General features: G+C 41.6%; 1 protein-coding gene across 3 annotated transcripts in view; it reads right to left on the bottom strand.

Moving 5' to 3' along the window:
- Window positions 1-1,019: 1,019 nt before the first annotated feature.
- itga1 (integrin, alpha 1) overlaps window positions 1,020-23,510 on the bottom strand; it is a 74,796-nt gene continuing 52,305 nt past the window's right edge. For all 3 annotated transcript variants that reach the window (XM_042326579.1, XM_042326578.1, XM_042326580.1), the window contains 13 exons: window positions 19,399-19,506; window positions 17,093-17,169; window positions 16,568-16,694; window positions 16,352-16,432; window positions 16,157-16,233; window positions 15,896-15,985; window positions 9,422-9,530; window positions 5,040-5,153; window positions 4,759-4,863; window positions 4,560-4,664; window positions 4,343-4,438; window positions 4,011-4,124; window positions 1,020-3,624 (listed from right to left, as the gene is read on the bottom strand). In XM_042326579.1, coding sequence (XP_042182513.1) covers window positions 3,565-3,624; window positions 4,011-4,124; window positions 4,343-4,438; window positions 4,560-4,664; window positions 4,759-4,863; window positions 5,040-5,153; window positions 9,422-9,530; window positions 15,896-15,985; window positions 16,157-16,233; window positions 16,352-16,432; window positions 16,568-16,694; window positions 17,093-17,169; window positions 19,399-19,506 — 1,263 coding nt within the window. In that variant the 3' untranslated portion in view covers window positions 1,020-3,564. The remainder of the gene's footprint in view (window positions 3,625-4,010; window positions 4,125-4,342; window positions 4,439-4,559; window positions 4,665-4,758; window positions 4,864-5,039; window positions 5,154-9,421; window positions 9,531-15,895; window positions 15,986-16,156; window positions 16,234-16,351; window positions 16,433-16,567; window positions 16,695-17,092; window positions 17,170-19,398; window positions 19,507-23,510) is intronic.

A 23,510-nucleotide genomic window follows, 5' to 3' on the forward strand; every position in this document is an offset into this window, starting at 1 on the left:
GTCCCTCTCTCTCTCTCTCTCTCTCTCTCCCTCTCTGCCTCTCTCTCTGTGTATGTCTCGCTCCCTGTCTCTCTCTCTCTGTGTATGTCTCTTTCCCGGTCTCTCTCTCGTGCTCTCTCTGCCTCTCTCGCTCTTTGATGTGTCTGCCTGTATGCCTGTCTGTCTCGCTCTCTCAATTCAATTCAAAGGGCTTTATTGGCATGGAAAACATATGTTAACATTGCCAAAGCAAGTGAAGTAGATAATATACAAAAGTGAAATAAACAATACAAATTTACAGTTAACATTATACTCACAGAAGTTACAAAAGAATAAAGACATTTCAAATGTCATATTATGTATATATACAGTGTTGTAACGATGTGCAAATGGTTAAAGTACAAAAGGAAAAATAAATAAACATAAATATTGTATTTACAATTGTGTTTGTTCTTCACTGGTTGACCTTTTCTTGTGGCAACAGGTCACAAATCTTGCTGCTGTGATGGCTCTCTCTCTCTCTCTCTCTCTCTCTCTCACACCACAGATTCCCAATGATATCCATGGGTTTAACATTAGCGTTGTCATGAATCATTAACCCAAACTGTGGGTGTGTGTCTTTCTGCAAATCTTCCTGCCTGTCTATGTTCATGTTTTGAGTTATTGTTCTGTAGGCAAAAACACCTACAAAGAAAGGCAGATACGAGATGCAGAATCATACTGGAAGCTGTCTTACCCCTTTTCTCTCAGCTCTCAGTCAGAAACAATGAACCCCATCTGTGTAATGGGGTCAGTATGCCTGCAGGGCCCAAACTGTCCACTGACTGAACAGGATCCAGATGAAAGGATCAACTAGTGTGTACAGTAATCCCAAACGCATGAGCAACCTATCTGCAGAAAAATAGCTCACCTGCTGCCTGCCCTGCAGAGGGAAATAACTTATGACTTCTTAGCATACAATGATCGCACGCACACACACGAGCACACCTGCTATACCACAATACCTATCCAGTGCTATGGCCATTGATGTCCAACATGTATTAATTTAAAACCATTTGTATTTATTTATTTTTTGGCATAAGATCCTTGACAGCTTGTGCAATGCTTTCAAATCTGTGCTGATCAGAGTACATACAGTATGACAAACCAGTGTATTAAACTAACAGTTCACAGCAGTGTGTATGACTGGAGTACATCAGTCTGAAGCAGTCCCTAACCCTCTCTCTCTCCAGTCACCCTCTCCGGTCTCTCGCTCTCTCTCATCCTCAAACCTGCTCCTGGAGAGTCAAAGTACAGTAGGTTTTGTCCCACATGTGCCATCACACCTGATACAGCAAACAACATCCTGTGACAGACTTTTAACACATGAATATAAATTATAATACATGTCAAGTTGCGTAGCTGGTCAGCACACAAGATTTGGTTCTGGGTTCCAAGCATTTCGCTACACTCGCATTAACATCTGCTAACCATGTGTATGTGACAAATAAAATTTGATTTGATTTGATTTGATTTGAATTGAACTAATCAGTAATTAAATCTTCAAAGCCTTGATCAGCTGACTCTATCAGTGCTGAGCTGTGACAAATAAGCTCTCCAGAAGGGGACAGTATGGAGGATCCCCGTGTTAAGGTTATCTTACACATTCTACAGATATTTATTCATTTATTACGTGTGCTTTCAACAGTAATGGGTGAGCTGATGAGTGTCTCTTATATACAATAAAAAGTCAGGGGTTACACCGGACTGCCTGTGCAAAATATGTAAATATGCAGAGGAATGTAGGCGGAGAGAAAGAGGAAACGATGCATGAATCAAACATTTCTACTCACAATCACGACAGTCGCTACCGCTCCGGCCATACCAGAGACTACAGGGCTTTAGGCATAACCTGGTGTTCATATGCATCAGACCAAATCACCCCCTGTGTGTAATGTTCAATGGCCTAGTTTCCAGAGTTTGACCTTCTCTGAGACAAACATGTCTTTGTTTTGTGGTACTGACAGGTTTGAACATCAGGAATCAAGTTACACTCCGCTGAGATCCTTTTTGGATTGCTCTATGTGACTGTAGGCTTCCTCAGAGAAATCATCAAAAAAAATAACATCTTAGCGAATGGATGCAAAATGCATCGAGTTCCAATACACATTTATCAAACATTTACATTTTTACCAATATTTACATATTTTTAAAATAGTATTTCATTTAAAAATACTACATTTGTTTGTTTTATCTATTTCATACTATCGCCATACTATCATCATTCTATCATCAAATTATCCACTTACTATCACCATACTATCACCATACGATCAACATACTATCATAAGTAATACCTGAGAAATGTAGGAGCAAATTACTTATTTTATCTCTATTACTGATATATAGGGCCTTGGTGATACATGCTGGACTTAACTTGATCTTAAATTATAGGAATTATTTCAAACATAACTTTATGTACAAGCTTTACATTACATTTACAGGACAATCAAAGGTTTTCCTAATACTGTAAAGGAGCAATCTGTAAATTCTCTGCCCCCATGTGGGAGCAAAATTAAACAAAAACTAGACTAGTGTTGTATTTAAGTCAATAGCAAATTCCTACTCTTCTTTTATACTGAATATATATTTGGAGAGGGTATATTTGCATAGACCCCTTCAATATTCAAGGGAACACTTTTGTTAAAAAAAAAATCTAATTTACAGATTTGGCTTGTAAGACTAGAAAAACACTCATGTGAAAATATCAGTGTTCCAAAAAGCAAACATTATGCTTAGAAGACGATGAATGTGTCAAAATATAGGTAATAACACATATCAAAATATACCAAACAAAAAGAAATACAGTACATGGTATAGATTTACAGTATATTAGTAAAAAATGTCAAAAACTATAACACAGAATTCTAATCCATTGCAGAGTGCCTTGGACATTTGGACAACTTTGGTGTAATGCCATACTGTAATCTGAGGTGTTTTTAGTGTCTTTGGGATGTTGACGCTGTAAGTGAACCTGAGAACGTTTTGTCCTGTTCTATAAAGCTGGTGTGGCTGCATATGATCAGGTCTGGGTCAGGGTGCCATTATCCTTACGGTCTTCTGATTTCCCTTCTAGCTTAGGTCTGTTAGGTCCAGGTCTTGGTACCCACAATGAATAGATGGAAGAACAAAGTGTACTGTACAAGTTCAATGTTTCCCCAGGCCTCTGTATCCACTGAACCAGACCAGGGTTTTAAGGCTGGTAGATGGGCCACATCACATTCAGGTGAATGGTTGTTGAATAGGGCTTTTCTTCTAACCTGATGGTGTTCAGGTGAATTGGTTGATGGGGTATTTCCTATGGTATCTCTTCTAACTGACCTGAAGACAGACCTGAAGACAGACCTGAAGACAGACCTGAAGACAGACCTGAAGACAGACCTGAAGACAGACCTGAAGACAGACCTGAAGACAGACCTGAAGACAGACCTGAAGACAGACCTGAAGACAGACCTGAAGACAGACCTGAAGACAGACCTGAAGACAGACCTGAAGACAGACCTGAAGACAGTGGGGCACAGACAGATCTGTATGGTGGTGGAAGGATTAATTCTTCATGTCCTCGTTCTCCATGTCCTCTATGGATTTTCTCTTGAAAAATCCAGCCTGGTGGAGCAGAGAAGACAATAGTGAACACAACATAATCCAGAATTCACATCCAAACTCAAGTCTCAAGTTTGAGTTCAAGTTTAATAGATTTAAAAGTGCATTTCACACATGATCACACCATGTTGAGCCTCTCAATAACACAAGCCTTGACCCTACTCTCTAAGGGTGTCTCAGGGAGAGTTGAGATATGTAAAAAAATATATACATATATACATATAATACACACTTGTACATGTGTGAGATAGGACAAATATAAGCACCCACCAAATTAGTGTTATTATTAATAATAATACTTATTGCTGTATTTGGGAAGATCCAATGTATAATCGATTATAAGTTCCCTGCAGACACAAGCAGACAGAAGGTTGTGAACACACACATACCTTCCATAGAGCGAAGATGACCAGTGCCAGAATCAGCAGTCCTATGAGGATACTGACTATAATGATCCACAGTGGTATACCTCCCAAAGCCTCTTTAGAGACCTGGACCTTCACCTGGATGGAAACAACAGTGTTAAAACAAGCAAAGGACAAAAAGCCAACAGATAAAGGCTGTGTTTACACAGGCAGACCAATTTGGATATTTTGCCCAATTATTAGCAAAAAATCTCTTCTGATTGGTCTAAAGACCAATAATTGGGCAGAAGATCAAAATTGTGTTGCCTGTGTAAGTGCAGCGGATCACATGAAAATGAATAGGTAATTGCACTCACATCTCTGGCGTAATTGGTGGCACTCAACACGAAGAGATCAGTGTTCAGGTTCTCCAGAGTGGCATTAACAATCATGTGAAGGCTGGAGAACTCTGCCTGTGGAGCGAAGAGCAATTCAATTCATCACTCAATATACCAATATATTTGTCAGTTAATAAATGTATCAATCAATCAATCAAAAACAATGAATGAACAAGTGACACTTCACTGTACTCACTTTGATAAAGGTGGGCTTCCACACCCTGAAGGTAACATTGACCTGGCTGTTGTTGACGTGAGGGATGGAGCAGATAAATGACTTACACGGGTGGTCCTTACAGCCCTGCAAAGGAGAGTACACACACTGTGAGACTCTCACACACTCACGTACACACACACACTCATACTCACACTCACACACAGTAGTGCTGACTCACCACCAGGAAGACACTGAGGGTCTCTTTTTTAGGATTGATGGTGTGCGTGTTGTTGTTGTTGATCTTTAAAGGGTTAATCAGGTCCCTGATGTGACATCTCACATCCTGTGGGAGAGAGAAAAGGTCCATCAATCAATTATCAACTTGATCCACACCACCACAGTTCTACAGAGTGTTTGACTTCACCGTGTGATTGTCTGATGACTGGTACTGAACCATGTCCAGGAGATACTGGTAGACTGTCTATCTCTATGGTACAGTACACAGTAGAGAAGCCTTACCTGTGAGGAGGTGACATGTGTCAGGTATAGCAGGATGTTCTCTCTAGGTGATAGGTACGGGTACATCACCCTCAGCTTTAGAGGAGGAGTCTCCATATTCACATCCTTTTTAACCTAGAGACCAGAGCGAGAGACAGGAAGTCACAGTTCTTTCAGTCAAAATGTGACCACATGTTGGTTTTTTTGAGCTTGGCAACTTAATTGCAGCCTACTCAGTCACTTTTTATAGCTACTGTTACAGTCCTCCTGGGCTGTATACAGTGTTCCCTAAATTCCTATTGGACCTCGTAGTCATTTTTGGTGACTTCAATATTCATATGGAGAAGTCCACAGCCCTCACTGCTGCTGAATCAGCCTACTTTTCCAACCTGATTGAGGAGAGTAAAAATAATCAAACATTTATTTTTGATACAGTCGCAAAGCTAACTAAAAATAAGCATTCCCCAAGTGAGGATGGCCTTCAGTTCAGCAGTGATGAATTCATTAACTTCTTCGATCGTTCATGATAATTAGAAAGCAAATTCTTTGAGTATGCATATTTCACCAAAACTCAGTTTTCCCGAGTCTGCACAGAACTGCAAAAACCGCGGATCAAAGTTTTTGTATCCTGTATCTCTCGTCACATTCATGAAAATAGTCATGGCCTCTAAACCTTCCAGCTGGCTACTGGACCCTATTCCAGCTAAACTACTGAAAGAGCTACTTCCTGTACTTGGCTCCCTATCCTCTGAATGTGTACCAAACTCACTAAACGCGGCAGTAGTAAAGCCTCTCCTGAAAAAGCCGAACCTTGTCCTGGATGTCTGGTTTTACTATCGGCCTATATTGAATCTCCCATTCCTTTATTATTATTGTTTTTTTAAAGTTGTTGCTCAGCAACTCACTGCCTTCCTGAAGACAAATAATGTATACAAAACGCTCCAGTCTGGTTTTAGACTCCATCGTAGTACTGAGACCGCACTTGTGAAGGTGGCAAATGACCTTTTAATTGTGTTGGACTGAGGCTCTGGGTTGGTCCTTGTGCCCCTAGAACTTAGTGCCACTTTTGACACCATCGATCACCACATTCTTTTGGAAAGATTGGAAACCCAAATTGTTCTATACCAGCGGTTCTTAAACGTTTTCAGCCTGGGACCCAGATGAGAAACTCTGTGTTTTCCTGGGACCCAAGCTTAGAAAAACGACACATAAATATCGGTACATTTCATTGCCCTTATTCCTAAAATGAATGCAATATAGACAAAAACAAATAACAATTAAATTAAATATCCATATAAATATCTATTAATGTTTATTTTCCCCCATTAAAAACACTGTGACATATCTGTCTAGGTTGGAACTGTTGCTGTTAAAATACAATAAATCATTTAATTCTTACCTGGAATAAACAGATTGATCACATCACACAGATGTATAACAGAACACACAGGCTTGTTGATCGTGCAACCCTAATTAACAGTACAGGAGAAAAATGATCAGGCCTGCTGTACATCTTACTGTAGAAATGATCAGGCCTGCTGTGCATCTTACTGTAGAAATTATTGTTGAAAGAAAGTCTAGGTTGGAACTGTCTGTTAAAATACAATAAATATTTTTTATTCTGAACTGGAATAAACTGATTGATCACATCACACAGATGTAGACCAGAAACCCCCCACACAGTCCTAATGAGAGCATGTCTATTCTGGACTCTGTTGACAGTGTAACACTGAGGTCATGCTCAGCCTTGAAACTGTTTCTGTACTTGTTTTATAAGTGTCAGAGTTGAGAACCCTGACTCGCATAAGTATGTGGTGCCAAACTGGACCAGAACATCTACTGCTTTCTCAGTCAGGCAGGAGACTGCTTCCTGCTGTAGATGAACAACCTAGAACTGTGTAAGTGTGTTTGCCTCAAAAAGCATCTTGCTTCAATCAGTTTATTCCAGGTAAGAATGACAATTATAGTTGTATTTTAACAGCAACAGTTCCAACCTAGACTCATTTTCAACAATCATTTCTACAGTAAGATGTACAGTAGGCCTGATAAATGTTCATATTTCTTAATCTGTACTGTCACTAGGTTTGCGCTATCAGTAGCTAGCTTGCTTTGGCAAATGTTAGCTATTAGCTGTGTACAAGGTCAGGGGATTGTTTGAAAGAGAAACTCACATCTACTACTATGACAGTTAGTTAGTACTCCCTTATTTAACAGAAACAGAAAGCGCACTGAACAGAGAGCGCAGATGCACTTGGTCAAACCAATTCCAGTAATTGATGAAATAATTATAAATTTACACTGACATGTTGCGACCCACCATTAACAGGTCCCACTTTGGGTCGCGACCCATACTTTAAGAAAGGCTGGTCTACACAGACAAGGTCTTGCCTGTTTTAGATCTCATCTGTCGGTAAGATATTAGTTCATCTTTGTGGATGGTTCGTCTTCTGACAAATCAATGGTAAGTTTCGGTGTTCCTCAAGGTTCCGTTTTAGGACCACTATTGTTTTCACTATATATTCTACCTCTTGGTGACTTTACCTGCTATGCAGATGACACACAGCTGTACATTTCGATAAAACATGGTGAAGCCTCAAAATTGCCTACCCTGGAAGCCTGTGTTTCAGACATAAGGAAGTGTGATGGCGGCAAATGTTTTCAAATCAAATTGTATTAATCACATGCGCCGAATACAACAGGTGTAGACCTTACAGTGAAATGCTTACTTACAAGCCCCTAACCAACAATTCAGTGTAAAAAATATGAATAAGAATAAGAAATAAAAGGAACAAGTAATTAAAGAGCAGCAGTAAAATAACAATAGAGAGACTATATACCGGGGGTACCGGTACAGAGTCAATGTGTGGGGAACCTGTTAGTCGAGGTAATTGAGGTAATATGCCAGCTCCCCTCTTTCTACTGTGATTCTCTGCCTCTGACCCTATAGAGTACCACAGTATGAAACACAGCACTTATTTTAAGTGTTTCTAAAATCCCCTATGGGAAAAATTTATGGTGGAAAAAATGATTGGAACAATTTCCCTGTTTGACCTCTAGGTTTTATGGGTATTATGATGCCTCCACTGTGGGGCTCTATTACGGGGACTGAGTCACTGGCTTGCTAGTGCTCTACCATGCTTTCCCTAGGAGGGGTGAATCACATCTTGCCAGGCTTTTTTTTTGTTGCTATTCTCGACTTGAATGTGTTGAGTCACTGACATTATGGGTGAGATCTTCGTGGGCTATACTCCGCCTTGTCTCTGGGTAGTAAGTTGGTGGTCTGTTGATATCCCTCTAGTGGTGTGGGGGCTGTGATTTGGCAAAGTGGGTCTGGTTATATCCTGCCTGGTTGGCCTTGTCCAGGGGTATACTCGGGCGGGTCCACAGTGTCCCCCAACCGCCCCGGCTCAGTCTCCAATATCTATGCTGCAATAAACTATGTTTTGGGGGGCTAGGGTCAGTCTGTCCTATCTGGTGAATTTCTCGTGTCTTATCTGGTGTCCTGTGTGATCTTCAGTCTGCTCCCTCTAATTCTCCTAACTCTCTCTCTTCCCTTGGACCAGGCCTCAGGACTACCTGGCCTGACGACTCCTGGTTGTCCCTGACCTGCTGTCAGGTGCGGTAGAGAGCCAACTGACATTTACTCCTGAGGTGCTGACCTGTTGCATTCTCTACAACCACTGTGATTATTATTTGACCCTGCTGGTCATCTATGAACGTTTGAACATCTTGAAGAACGATCTAGCCTTAATGGCCATGTACTCTTACCCTCTCCACCAGCCACCACTCAGAGCCTAGTTCCTCTCTACACAGTACAGCCAGAAGAGGACTGGCCACCCCTCAGAGCCTAGTTCCTCTCTACCCAGTACAGCCAGAAGAGCACTGGTCACCCCTCAGAGCCTGGTCCCTCTCTACCCAGTACAGCCAGAAGAGCACTGGCCACCCCTCAGAGCCTGGTTCCTCTCTACCCAGTACAGCCAGAAGAGGACTGGCCACCCCTCAGAGCCTGGTCCCTCTCTACCCAGTACAGCCAGAAGAGGACTGGCCACCCCTCAGAGCCTGGTTCCTCTCTACCCAGTACAGCCAGAAGAGGACTGGCCACCCCTCAGAGCCTGGTCCCTCTCTACCCAGTACAGCCAGAAGAGCACTGGCCATCCCTCAGAGCCTGGTTCCTCTCTAGGTTTCTTCCTAGGTTCCTGCCTTTCTAGGGAGTTTTTCCTAGCCACCATGCTTCTACATCTGCATTGCTTGCTGTTTGGGGTTTTAGGCTGGGGTTCCGTATAAGAACTTTGTGACATCTGCTGATGTATAAAGGGCTTTATAAATAAATTTAATTTAATTGTTCTTATCCCCTGGCCTTATCTAAGCAGGTATTACTACGGTCTACAGTATGTAGGTCTTACCGTATAGATGATCTTGACCTCTTCTCCTATCACACTGGTGTGGTTGAAGATGCTGGGGTACTGCTCTCCCTCTTTCACTATGATGTGGTCCTCCTTCATATGCCTGTCACTGAGAGATAGAGGGATGATGGATGGAGAGATGAGGGATGAGACAGGAGATGGAAAAATGAGTAAGGAGATGGAAAGATGAGACAGGAGATGGAAAGATGAGAGGAGATGGAAAGATGAGACAGGATATGGAAAGATGAGACAGGAGATGGAAAGATGAGAGGAGATTGAAAGATGAGACAGGAGATGGAAAGATGAGAGGAGATGGAAAGATGAGACAGGATATGGAAAGATGAGACAGGAGATGGAAAGATGAGACACGATATGGAAAAATGAGAGGAGATGGAAAGATGAGACAGGATATGGAAAGATGAGAGGAGATGGAAAGATGAGACAGGATATGGAAAGATGAGAAGGGATATAGAAAGATGAGAGGAGATGGAAAGATGAGACAGGAGATGGAAAGATGAGAGGAGATGGAAAGATGAGACAGGATATGAAAAGATGAGACAGGAGATGGAAAGATGAGACAAGATATGGAAAGATGAGAGGAGATGGAAAGATGAGACAGGAGATGGAAAGATGAGAGGAGATGGAAAGATGAGACAGGATATGGAAAGATGAGACAGGAGATGGAAAGATGAGACAGGAGATGGAAAGATGAGAGGAGATGGAAAGATGAGACAGGATATGGAAAAATGAGAGGAGATGGAAAGATGAGACAGGATATGGAAAGATGAGAGGAGATGGAAAGACAAGACCGGATATGGAAAGATGAGACAGGATATAGAAAGATGAGAGGAGATGGAAAGATGAGACAGGAGATGGAAAGATGAGAGGAGATGGAAAGATGAGACAGGAGATGGAAAGATGAGACAGGAGATGGAAAGATGAGACAGGAGATGGAAAGATGAGACAGGATATGGAAAGATGAGACAGGAGATGGAAAGATGAGACAGGATATGGAAAGATGAGACAGGATATGGAAAGATGAGAGGAGATGGAAAGATGAGACAGGATATGGAAAGATGAGAGGAGATGGAAAGATCAGACAGGAGATGGAAAGATGGAGACAGGATATGGAAAGATGAGAAAGGAGATGGAAAGATGAGACAGGATATGGAAAGATGAGAGGAGATGGAAAGATCAGACAGGAGATGGAAAGATGAGAGGAGATGGAAAGATGAGACAGGATATGGAACGATGAGACAGGAGATGGAAAGATGAGACAGGAGATGGAAAGATGAGAGGAGATGGAAAGATGAGACAGGATATGGAAAGATGGAAAGATGGAAAGATGAGACAGACAGGATATGGAAAGATGAGAGGAGATGGAAAGATGAGACAGGAGATGGAAAGATGAGACAGGAGATGGAAAGATGAGACAGGATATGGAAAGATGAGAGGAGATGGAAAGATCAGACAGGAGATGGAAAGATGGATGGAAAGATGAGACAGGAGATGGAAAGATGAGACAGGATATGGAAAGATGAGACAGGAGATGGAAAGATGAGACAGGAGATGGAAAGATGAGAGGAGATGGAAAGATGAGACAGGAGATGGAAAGATGAGAGGGAGATGGAAAGATGAGACAGGATATGGAAAGATGAGACAGGAGATGGAAAGATGAGACAGGATATGGAAAGATGAGAGGAGATGGAAAGATGAGACAGGATATGGAAAGATGAGAGGAGATGGAAAGATGAGAGGAGATGGAAAGATGAGACAGGATATGGAAAGATGAGACAGGAGATGGAAAGATGAGACAGGAGATGGAAAGATGAGACAGGATATGGAAAGATGAGACAGGAGATGGAAAGATGAGAGGAGATGGAAAGATGAGACAGGAGATGGAAAGATGAGACAGGAGATGGAAAGATGAGAGGAGATGGAAAGATGAGACAGGATATGGAAAGATGAGACAGGATATGGAAAGATGAGACAGGATATGGAAAGATGAGACAGGAGATGGAAAGATGAGAGGAGATGGAAAGATGAGACAGGAGATGGAAAGATGAGACAGGAGATGGAAAGATGAGACAGGATATGGAAAGATGAGAGGAGATGGAAAGATCAGACAGGAGATGGAAAGATGAGAGGAGATGGAAAGATGAGACAGGATATGGAAAGATGAGACAGGAGATGGAAAGATGAGACAGGAGATGGAAAGATGAGACAGGATATGGAAAGATGAGACAGGATATGGACAGATGAGAGGAGATGGAAAGATCAGACAGGAGATGGAAAGATGAGAGGAGATGGAAAGATGAGACAGGATATGGAAAGATGAGACAGGAGATGGAAAGATGAGACAGGATATGGAAAGATGAGACAGGATATGGAAAGATGAGAGGAGATGGAAAGATGAGACAGGAGATGGAAAGATGAGACAGGAGATGGAAAGATGAGACAGGATATGGAAAGATGAGACAGGAGATGGAAAGATGAGACAGGAGATGGAAAGATGAGACAGGAGATGAAAAGATGAGACAGGATATGGAAAGATGAGACAGGAGATGGAAAGATGAGAGGAGATGGAAAGATAAGACAGGAGATGGAAAGATTAGACAGGATATGGAAAGATGACAGGATATGGAAAGATGAGAGGATATGGAAAGATGAGACAGGATATGGAAAGATGAGAGGAGATGGAAAGATGAGAGGAGGTGGAAAGATGAGACAGGAGATGGAAAGATGAGACAGGAGATGGAAAGATGGAAAGGAGATGGAAAGATGAGACAGGATATGGAAAGATGAGACAGGAGATGGAAAGATGAGACAGGAGATGGAAAGATGAGACAGGAGATGGAAAGATGAGACAGGAGATGGAAAGATGAGACAGGATATGGAAAGATGAGACAGGATATGGAAAGATGAGAGAGGAATGGAAAGATGAGACAGGAGATGGAAAGATGAGACAGGAGATGGAAAGATGAGACAGGAGATGGAAAGATGAGACAGGAGATGGAAAGATGAGACAGGAGATGGAAAGATGAGACAGGAAAGATATGGAAAGATGAGAAAGATGAGACATATAGGATGGAAAGATGAGACAGGATATGGAAAGATGAGAGGAGATGGAAAGATGAGACAGGAGATGGAAAGATGAGAGGAGATGGAAAGATGAGACAGGATATGGAAAAATGAGAGGAGATGGAAAGATGAGACAGGATATGGAAAGATGAGAGGAGATGGAAATACGAGACAGGAGATGGAAAGATGAGAGGAGATGGAAATATGAGACAGGAGATGGAAAGATGAGACAGGATATGGAAAGATGAGACAGGAGATGGAACGATGAGACAGGATATGGAAAGATGAGACAGGAGATGGAAAGATGAGAGGAGATGGAAAGATGAGACAGGATATGGAAAAATGAGAGGAGATGGAAAGATGAGACAGGATATGGAAAGATGAGAGGAGATTGAAATACGAGACAGGATATGGAAAGATGAGACAGGATATAGAAAGATGAGAGGAGATGGAAAGATGAGAGGAGATGGAAAGATGAGACAGGAGATGGAAAGATGAGACAGGAGATGGAAAGATGAGACAAGATATGGAAAGATGAGAGGAGTTGGAAAGATGAGACAGGAGATGGAAAGATGAGAGGAGATGGAAAGATGAGACAGGATATGGAAAGATGAGACAGGAGATGGAAAGATGAGACAGGAGATGGAAAGATGAGAGGAGATGGAAAGATGAGAGAGGATATGGAAAAATGAGAGGAGATGGAAAGATGAGACAGGATATGGAAAGATGAGAGGAGATGGAAAGTTTAGACAGGATATGGAAAGATGAGACAGGATATAGAAAGATGAGAGGAGATGGAAAGATGAGAGGAGATGGAAAGATGAGACAGGAGATGGAAAGATTAGACAGGAGATGGAAAGATGAGACAGGAGATGGAAAGATGAGACAGGATATGGAAAGATGAGACAGGAGATGGAAAAATGAGACAGGATATGGAAAGATGAGACAGGATATGGAAAGATGAGAGGAGATGGAAAGATGAGACAGGATATGGAAAGATGAGAGGAGATGGAAAGATCAGACAAGAGATGGAAAGACGAGACAGGATATGGAAAGATGAGACAGGAGATGGAAAGATGAGACAGGATATGGAAAGATGAGACAGGATATGGAAAGATGAGACAGGAGATGGAAAGATGAGACAGGACATGGAAAGATGAGAGGAGATGGAAAGATGAGACAGGATATGGAAAGATGAGACAGGAGATGGAAAGATGAGACAGGATATGGAAAGATGAGACAGGATATGGAAAGATGAGAGGAGATGGAAAGATGAGACAGGATATGGAAAGATGAGAGGAGATGGAAAGATCAGACAGGATATGGAAAGATGAGACAGGAGATGGAAAGATGAGACAGGATATGGAAAGATGAGACAAGATATGGAAAGATGAGACAGGATATGGAAAGATGAGACAGGAGATGGAAAGATGAGAGGAGATGGAAAGATGAGACAGGATATGGAAAGATGAGACAGGACATGGAAAGATGAGACAGGATATGGAAAGATGAGACAGGAGATGGAAAGATGAGACCGAATATGGAAAGATGAGACAGGATATGGAAAGATCAGACAGGAGATGGAAAGATGAGACCGAATATGGAAAGATGAGAAAGGATATGGAAATATGAGACAGGAGATGGAAAGATGAGACAGGAGATGGAAAGATGAGACAGGAGATGGAAAGATGAGACAGGATATGGAAAGATGAGACAGGAGATGGAAAGATGAGAGGAGATGGAAAGATGAGACAGGAGATGGAAAGATGAGAGGAGATGGAAAGATGAGACAAATAGATGAGAAAGGAGATGGAAATATGAGTCAAATAGATGAGAAAGGAGATGGAAATATGAGACAGGAGATGGAAAGATGAGAGGAGATGGAAAGATGAGACAGGAGATGGAAAGATGAGGCAGGAGATGGAAAGATGAGTTAGGAGATGGAAAGATGAGACAGGATATGGAAAGATGAGACAGGAGATGGAAAGATGAGAGGAGATGGAAAGATGAGACAGGAGATGGAAAGATGAGACAGGAGATGGAAAGATGAGAGGAGATGGAAAGATGAGACAGGATATGGAAAGATGAGACAAGATATGGAAAGATGAGACAGGATATGGAAAGATGAGACAGGAGATGGAAAGATGAGAGGAGATGGAAAGATGAGACAGGATATGGAAAGATGAGACAGGACATGGAAAGATGAGACAGGAGATGGAAAGATGGGAGGAGATGGAAAGATGAGACAGGATATGGAAAGATGAGAGGAGATGGAAAGATCAGACAGGAGATGGAAAGATGAGACAGGATATGGAAAGATGAGACAGGATATGGAAAGATGAGACAGGAGATGGAAAGATGAGAGAGGATATGGAAAGATGAGACGGGATATGGAAAGATGAGACGGGATATGGAAAGATGAGACAGGATATGGAAAGATGAGACAGGATATGGAAAGATGACAGGATATAGAAAGATGAGAGGAGATGGAAAGATGAGACAGGATATGGAAAGATGAGAGGAGATGGAAAGTTGAGAGGATATGGAAAGATGAGACAGGATATGGAAAGATGAGACAGGAGATGGAAAGATGAGACAGGATATGGAAAGATGAGACAGGAGATGGAAAAATGAGACAGGAGATGGAAAGATGAGACAGGAGATGGAAAGATGAGAGGAGATGGAAAGATGAGACAGGATATGGAAATATGAGAGGAGATGGAAAGATGAGACAGGATATGGAAAGATGAGAGGAGATGGAAAGATGAGACAGGAGATGGAAAGATGAGAGGAGATGGAAAGATGAGACAGGATATGGAAAGATGAGACAGGAGATGGAAAGATGAGACAGGATATGGAAATATGAGACAGGATATGGAAAGATGAGACAGGAGATGGAAAGATGAGACGGGAGATGGAAAGATGAGAGGAGATGGAAAGATGAGACAGGAGATGGAAAGATGAGACAGAAGATGGAAAGATGAGACAGGATATGGAAAGATGAGACAGGAGATGGAAAGATGAGAGGAGATGGAAAGATGAGACAGAAGATGGAAAGATGAGACAGGATATGGAAAGATGAGACAGGAGATGGAAAGATGAGACAGAATATGGAAAGATGAGACAGGATATGGAAAGATGAGACAGGAGATGGAAAGATGAGACAGGAGATGGAAAGATGAGACAGGAGATGGAAAGATGAGACAGAATATGGAAAGATGAGACAGGATATGGAAAGATGAGACAGGATATGGAAAGATGAGACAGGAGATGGAAAGATGAGAAAGGAGATGGAAAGATTTGAAAAAAGGTCATACTCTGATACTGTACCTGTATTTTTTATGGAACTAAAAATGTCCTGTACGGGTTGTAGATGCTGCTGTCTGTACTCACGCAGTGAATCTGAGTCCAGCCTCGTACTTCACAGGGATGGAGATTCTCACAGAGTTGTCATGGAGGGTGGTCTTCAATTCCTCACTGTCACTGTAGAAATGAGAAAAGTCATTGCATTAGAATTTTGACTTTTCAATATTTCTTCTTTGCTCACTCATTTAGCATGGAACTCGGGACTCCCTGGAAAACACTAGCCATTGTTACTGTGTGGACTATCCTGGCTAAATAAATCAAATGAATGAACACCATGGCTTACTGTACCTGGTTGCAGTTACGTTGATCTGAATCTCTTTCCAGACGTGTGCAGGGTTGACTTCAAACAGGATCTCAAACACCTCCTGGAGGGAGAACAAGCAAAACCGATCAGTGGCCTATTCATCACAAAATGAAACATGAAGTACATAGTGAGTCTTATGGTACGAGGATAGATACGTGTGATTGCAAGAATTGTCTTACCTCTACATTGCTTTTGAGGAATGGATATCCCACAGCACACTCAACTTTGGTATTATTCAGACTGCAGACTTTGTCATTGGCCTGCAGAGTAAACGGTTGAAATCACATATAATGTCAATGTTAAAACTCATACTGACGTACTGATTACCAACATCCAAGAAATCAATGTAAATCAAAGCTTCACAACAGCTCTACAAACATAGAGAAGGATCTCACCTTGACTTTGACGTAGTTTATGTTTTCAGTAAAGCTGAGCATGACTTTGGTATTGTAGGCATTGTCTTGACTGTTTCTAATGGTAATGAGCACATGGAACTTTTCCTTGTTGGCTTTGATCACAAGACTGGAAAGAATAGGAAAGTTATTACTGTAGCAGGGCAGGTTTTACTGTAATTCTACTACTGTTGAAGAGCAGATTTTACTGTAATGTTATTACTGTAGCAGGGCAGATTTTACAGTAATATTATTACTGCTCCAGGGCAGATTTTAATGTAATGTTATTACTATGCCAGGGCAGATGTTACTGTAATGTTATTACCGTAGCAGGGCAGATTTTACTGTAATGTTATTACTGTAGCAGGGCAGATTTTACTGTAATGCTGTGACACTTCATCTGGACCAACACAAGAGGGCGCTAAAGTACAATAAAAGGGCAACAGACCTATCAATGAACTACCACGCAACTGCCATAAAATCATGACAGTTAGATGGATTGAAAGAATACAATCTTTGTGACAATACCTTTGTATACTTGGCACAGCCTTCAGGGATAGGTCAGCTATGCACTTGTCATCGCTCCCACAGTCCACCAAAGGAATCTGAATGACGTGTGCATGGTTACAAGCAGTATGGAATAGACCATGTACAAGACAGTTCTTTCAATGAAGCAGTCGAAAACTGCTTGCATGTACCTGCAAGTACATATTACTTCAATTACCTCAACACCGGTGCCCTAGCACATTCACTCTGTACCAGTACCTCCTGTATATAGCCTCGCTACTGTTATTTACTGCTGCTCTTTAATTATTGTTATTCTTATCTCTTACTTTCTTTAAGGTATTTTCTTAAAACTGTGTTATCATCCTGTTATACCACTGTGTTAACATCCTGTTCTACCACAGTGTTAACATCCTGTTCTACCACGGTGTTAACATCCTGTTTTACCACAGTGTTAACATCCTGTTCTACCACAGTGTTAAGATCCTGTTCTACCACAGTGTTAACATCCTGTTCTACCACGGTGTTAACATCCTGTTCTACCACGGTGTTAACATCCTGTTCTACCACGGTGTTAAAATCCTGTTCTACCACAGTGTTAACATCCTGTTCTACCACAGTGTTAACATCCTGTTCTACCACAGTGTTAACATCCTGTTCTACCACGGTGTTAACATCCTGTTCTACCACTGTGTTAACATCCTGTTCTACCACAGTGTTAACATCCTGTTCTACCACAGTGTTAACATCCTGTTCTACCACAGTGTTAACATCCTGTTCTACCACAGTGTTAACATTCTGTTCTACCACGGTGTTAACATCCTGTTCTACCACAGTGTTAACATCCTGTTCTACCACAGTGTTAACATTCTGTTCTACCACAGTGTTAACATCCTGTTCTACCACAGTGTTAACATCCTGTTCTACCACAGTGTTAACATCCGGTTCTACCACAGTGTTAACATCCTGTTCTACCACAGTGTTAACATCCGGTTCTACCACAGTGTTAACATCCTGTTCTACCACAGTGTTAACATCCTGTTCTACCACAGTGTTAACATCCTTTTCTACCACAGTGTTAACATCCTGTTCTACCACAGTGTTAACATCCTGTTCTACCACAGTGTTAACATCCTGTTCTACCACAGTGTTAACATCCGGTTCTACCACAGTGTTAACATCCTGTTCTACCACAGTGTTAACATCCTGTTCTACCACAGTGTTAACATCCTGTTCTACCACAGTGTTAACATCCTGTTCTACCACGGTGTTAACATCCTGTTCTACCACGGTGTTAACATCCTGTTCTACCACTGTGTTAACATCCTGTTCTACCACGGTGTTAACATCCTGTTCTACCACAGTGTTAACATCCTGTTCTACCACAGTGTTAACATCCTGTTCTACCACAGTGTTAACATTCTGTTCTACCACGGTGTTAACATCCTGTTCTACCACAGAGTTAACATCCTATTCTACCACAGTGTTAACATCCTTTTCTACCACAGTGTTAACATCCTGTTCTACCACAGTGTTAACATCCTGTTCTACCACAGTGTTAACATCCTGTTCTACCACAGTGTTAACATCCGGTTCTACCACAGTGTTAACATCCTGTTCTACCACAATGTTAACATCCTGTTCTACCACAGTGTTAACATCCGGTTCTACCACAGTGTTAACATCCTGTTCTACCACAGTGTTAACATCCTGTTCTACCACAGTGTTAACATCCGGTTCTACCACAGTGTTAACATCCGGTTCTACCACAGTGTTAACATCCTGTTCTACCACAGTGTTAACATCCTGTTCTACCACAGTGTTAACATCCTGTTCTATCACAGTGTTAACATCCTGTTCTATCACAGTGTTAACATCCAGCCACATGTTTTGTCTCCCTCTGTCCCTCTGCCAAACAACTCATTAAAACTATGTGTGTGGGAGCTGCACCATTGGAACTGGATAACAGTCTGTCAGTGTTTTAGAGCCTCTGATAGGAACTAGTGATGGATGGAGGACAGCCGTTGGAGAGAATATTTACCCTCTACAGCACTGGAAGGAGCCAGACTGTATGAGTGTGTAAAGTACTGATTACTGACTCTGCTCACACAGCGCATATTCACTGTTGCAATATATGATAGCTGAGGTCTAAAGTAAGGTAAGAAAATCAGATGTGTGCATGCACACACGTATTGTTAGCCAAGTAGGGCCTGTAGTGGCTAAAGAGGGAAGCAAGCCAAGGTATACAAAATTCATGGAAAGCCAAACGTTACTGGTGTGTGTGTGTGTGTGCTTGTGTGTTAAATCTGCCACATTGTGGTTCATTTTACCGTTTTGTTGAGTGACGTTGGTAAGTCTCCATCCAGGACGGGGCCTGTGTCCTCAGCCAGACCAAACTCGAGGGAGACCATGATGGGGTCTCTGAAGTCCAGATTAGCCTGAGGAGATCATATCATTATATGAACAGTGTATCTACTGCACACTCTTAGCTGTACTTAGACAAGCTTTTTCTAACAGACAGAGTACTGTATCGTTTTTTTAAAAGCATTTTTATCAAACGTTAGTATTTCTCATCTTATGTACCAGTGGAGGCTCCTCAGAGGAGGAAGGGGAGGACCATCTTCCTCAGTGAATTTAATAAAAATAAAAATTGTAAAACATTAAAAAAGTTATCCTTTTAGATTAAACTACACAAAATATAATCATATCACCAAATAACTGATTAAAACACACTGTTTCGCATTGAAGGTCTGCCGTAGCCTCAACAGCACTCTGTAGGGTAGCACCATGGTGTACCCGGATGACAGCTAGTTTCCATCCTCCTCTGGGTACATTGACTTCAATACAAAACCTAGGAGGCTAATGGTTCTCACACCCTTCCATAGACTTACACAGTAATTACGACAACTTCCGGAGGATGTGTTCCAGCCAATCAGAGCTCTTGCAGCATGAACTGACATGTTGTCCACCCAATCAAAGGATCAGAGAATTAATCTAGTACTGAAAGCATAAGATACAGCTAGCTGGCACTGCAGTGTATGAAATGTGATGAGTAGATGGCTCAAAGAGAGAGAGAGACAATAGTCAAACACTTTTGAACAAATTCATTTCTTCAAACATGAAGGCGAAGCAAGAGAGAAATAGAGAGAGTTTTCGTCATTATTTTTCACTTTCAGTTTCATTTACAGTACTTAGCTGTATCAAACAGGCCTGGATAGGACTGCCTATTACGCCTCTCACATATTGTGCTCTTATGGTGTAAATGTTCAGAGAATTATTGTGGAAAGGTAGAGATAGGACTACAACAGAAAAGAGTAACGTTCATCTTGAAAAGTTCGAGAAAGGCTAATCCTGCAAGGGTGATGTGATCTGATATATATATTATTCCCATTCCAAATGAGTTCCTTGTCCCGTGTCAAAGATTTAACATTCAATTAGTTTAGCCTACTGAAACACCCTGCTCAAACAGGGTGATGCTATGTTAGCTAGCTGGCTATGACTTTCCAACACAACACTGGAAGTCTTCCAAGTCAAGGTAATCTTTTGGTATTACTAATTTATGGCCACCAGGGCCCACCGGTGTAACTGCTTACTGACTGTACACTAAAGTTATTGCATGATTGTAGCAAGTTTACTAACACGTTAGTTCTTTTAGATATACTGGCTATGACTTTACTTCAGCTTGATCAGGGGTGTATTCATTCCGCCAATTCTGATGAAAAACGTTTCTTGAACTGAAGCAAACGGAACAAAGCGTGGATAAACATACCTAAATTTGTCCAATAGAAACTCTTGTTTGCAACTGTTGGACTAATATTTACAACCTATATCAGCTAGATGCGGGCAAGAGTGTGCAAAGCGCTATTGAATGACAATGTCTGTCACCTCAAATTTGTCTCTCGACCTGTGTGCACCTACGTCGTAAACTTTCGTTCATAGGATAGGTTGTAGCAACCTCATGATGGGTATAGGGAAAATTGAGTATCATGTAGCAGCCTAAACGTATCACTGTTACATTGAACTGGGGAAATGAAAAATGAATGACAGTCATCCAATATGTTGTCAAAGAAATAAGGCTATGCTCATGAAAAATGTTCTGTCCTCCCTCATCTTAAACGGCACTTACCGCAACTGTTATGTACTGTAGGCTTCTGTATGCCGTGTCGCGAAATGTTTGTGTTCCTAGCTCCAACAGTGCAGCAGTTTTTAACAATACACAACGATACACATGTACAGTTGAAGTCGGAAGTTTACATACACAAATACATTTATACTCTGTTTTTCACAATTCCTGACATTTAATCCTAGTAAAAATTCCCTGTCTTAGGTCAGTTAGGATCACTACTTTATTTTAAGAATGTGAACTGTCAGAATAATAGTAGAGAGAATGATTTATTTAAACTTTTATTTATTTCATCACATTCCCAGTGAGTCAGAAGTTTACATACACCCAACTAGTATTTGGAAGCATTGCATTTAAATTGTTTAACTTGCGTCAAACGTTTCGGGGAGCCTTCCACAAGCTTCCCACAATAAGTTGGGTGAATTTTGGCCCATTCCATCTGACAGAGCTGGTGTAACTGAGTCAGGTTTGTAGGCCTCCTTGCTCGCACACTCCTTTTCAGTTCTGCCCAAAACTTTCAGTTCTGCCCACAAGGATTGAGGTCAGTGCTTTGTGATGGCCACTCCAATGTCCTTAAGCCATTTTGCCACAACTTTGGAAGTATGCTTGGGGTCATTGTCCATTTGGAAGACCCATTTGCGACCAAGCTTTAACTGATGTCTTGAGATATTGCTTCAGTATATTCACATAATTTTCCTTCCTCAGGATGCCATTTATTTTGTGAAATGCACCAGACCCTTCTGCAGCAAATCACCCCCCACAAAATGATGCTGCCACCCCCGTGCATCACGGTTGGGATGGTGTTCTTCGGCTTGCAAGCTTCCGAACATAATGATGGTCATTATGGCCAAACAGTTCTATTTTTGTTTCATCAGACAAGAGGACATTTCTCCAAAAAGTACTATATTTGTCCACATGTGCAGTTGCAAACCATAGTCTGGCTTTTTTTATCAAGATTTTGGAGCACTAGCTTCTTCCTTGCTGAGTGGCCTTTCAGGTTATGTCGATGTAGGACTCATTTTACTGTGGATATTGATACTTTGTACCCGTTTCCTCCAGCATCTTCACAAGGTCCTTTGCTGTTGTTCTGGGATTGATTTGCACTTTTCGCACCAAAGTACGTTCATCTCTAGGAGACAGACCGCGTCTTCTTCCTGAGCGGTATGACGGCTGCGTGGTCCCATGGTGTTTATACATGCGTACTATTGTTTGTACAGATGAACGTGGTACCTTCAGGATAAAGGATGAACCAGACTTGTGGGGGTCTACAATTTTTGGGGGCTGAATTCTTTTGATTTTCCTATGATGTCAAGCAAAGAGGCACTGAGTTTGAAGGTCGACCTTGAAATACATCCACAGCTACACCTCCAATTGACTCAAATTATGTCAATTGGCGTATCAGAAGCTTCTAAAGCCATGACATAATTTTCTGGAATTTTCCAAGCTGTTTAAAGGGACAGTCAACTTAGTGTATGTAAACTTCTGACCCACTGGAATTGCGATACAGTGAATTATAAGTGAAATAATCTGTCTGTAAACAATTGTTGTAAAAATGACTTGTGTCATGCACAAAGTAGATGTCCTAACTTGCCAAAAACTATAGTTTGTTACAAGAAATTTGTGGAGTGGTTGAAAAACGAGTTTTAATGACTCCATCCTAAGTGTATGTAAACTTCTGACTTCAACTGTATATACACCCGTACTGTTATCAGTAGTCCCTCTGGATTATGAGGGCTGCATGTCAGTTAGTTCTCCTCCCGGGAGGACAATGTGGGTTATGTGTGTCCCTATCAGACAGCAGAAAGCATCTATGTTCCAGTTGGGATGGACAGCATGTGATCTGTCTGGCCACATGGTGTACCAGATCACTAGGGGATATCGCCACTGGAATGCATTGTGAATGCACCCCCCCAACCGTACACCATCTCTCTCTCTCTCTCTCTCTACTCCTCTATTTTGTTTCTCTTTCCAACTACTCTCCTCTCTTCACCCCCCTCTCTCTGGGGTGGTTAACCAGTCCTCTCTCTCTCTCTCTCTCTCTCTCTCTCTCTCTCTCTCTCTCTCTCTCTCCCTATCTCAGAGGTACTGGGGGTGGTTAACAAGTCCCCCTCTCTCTCTCTCTCTCTCCCTCCCTTTATAAGAAGTACTGGGGGTGGTTAACCAGTCATTGTCGTGCATTCTCTCTGGTTCTGGTTCCCATTACAGTCAAAGTCTTCTGTTTTATTATACCTCTGTTCTTTTCATCTGCATCCTCAATAAAACCTTATATTGTACTTCTATTTGCTACAAAACAATCAATGTAATGTGAATCGATTTCTA

This window comes from Oncorhynchus tshawytscha, linkage group LG09 (genome assembly GCF_018296145.1).
Source record: "Oncorhynchus tshawytscha isolate Ot180627B linkage group LG09, Otsh_v2.0, whole genome shotgun sequence".
In the NCBI taxonomy this organism is placed as follows: Eukaryota; Metazoa; Chordata; class Actinopteri; order Salmoniformes; family Salmonidae; genus Oncorhynchus; species Oncorhynchus tshawytscha.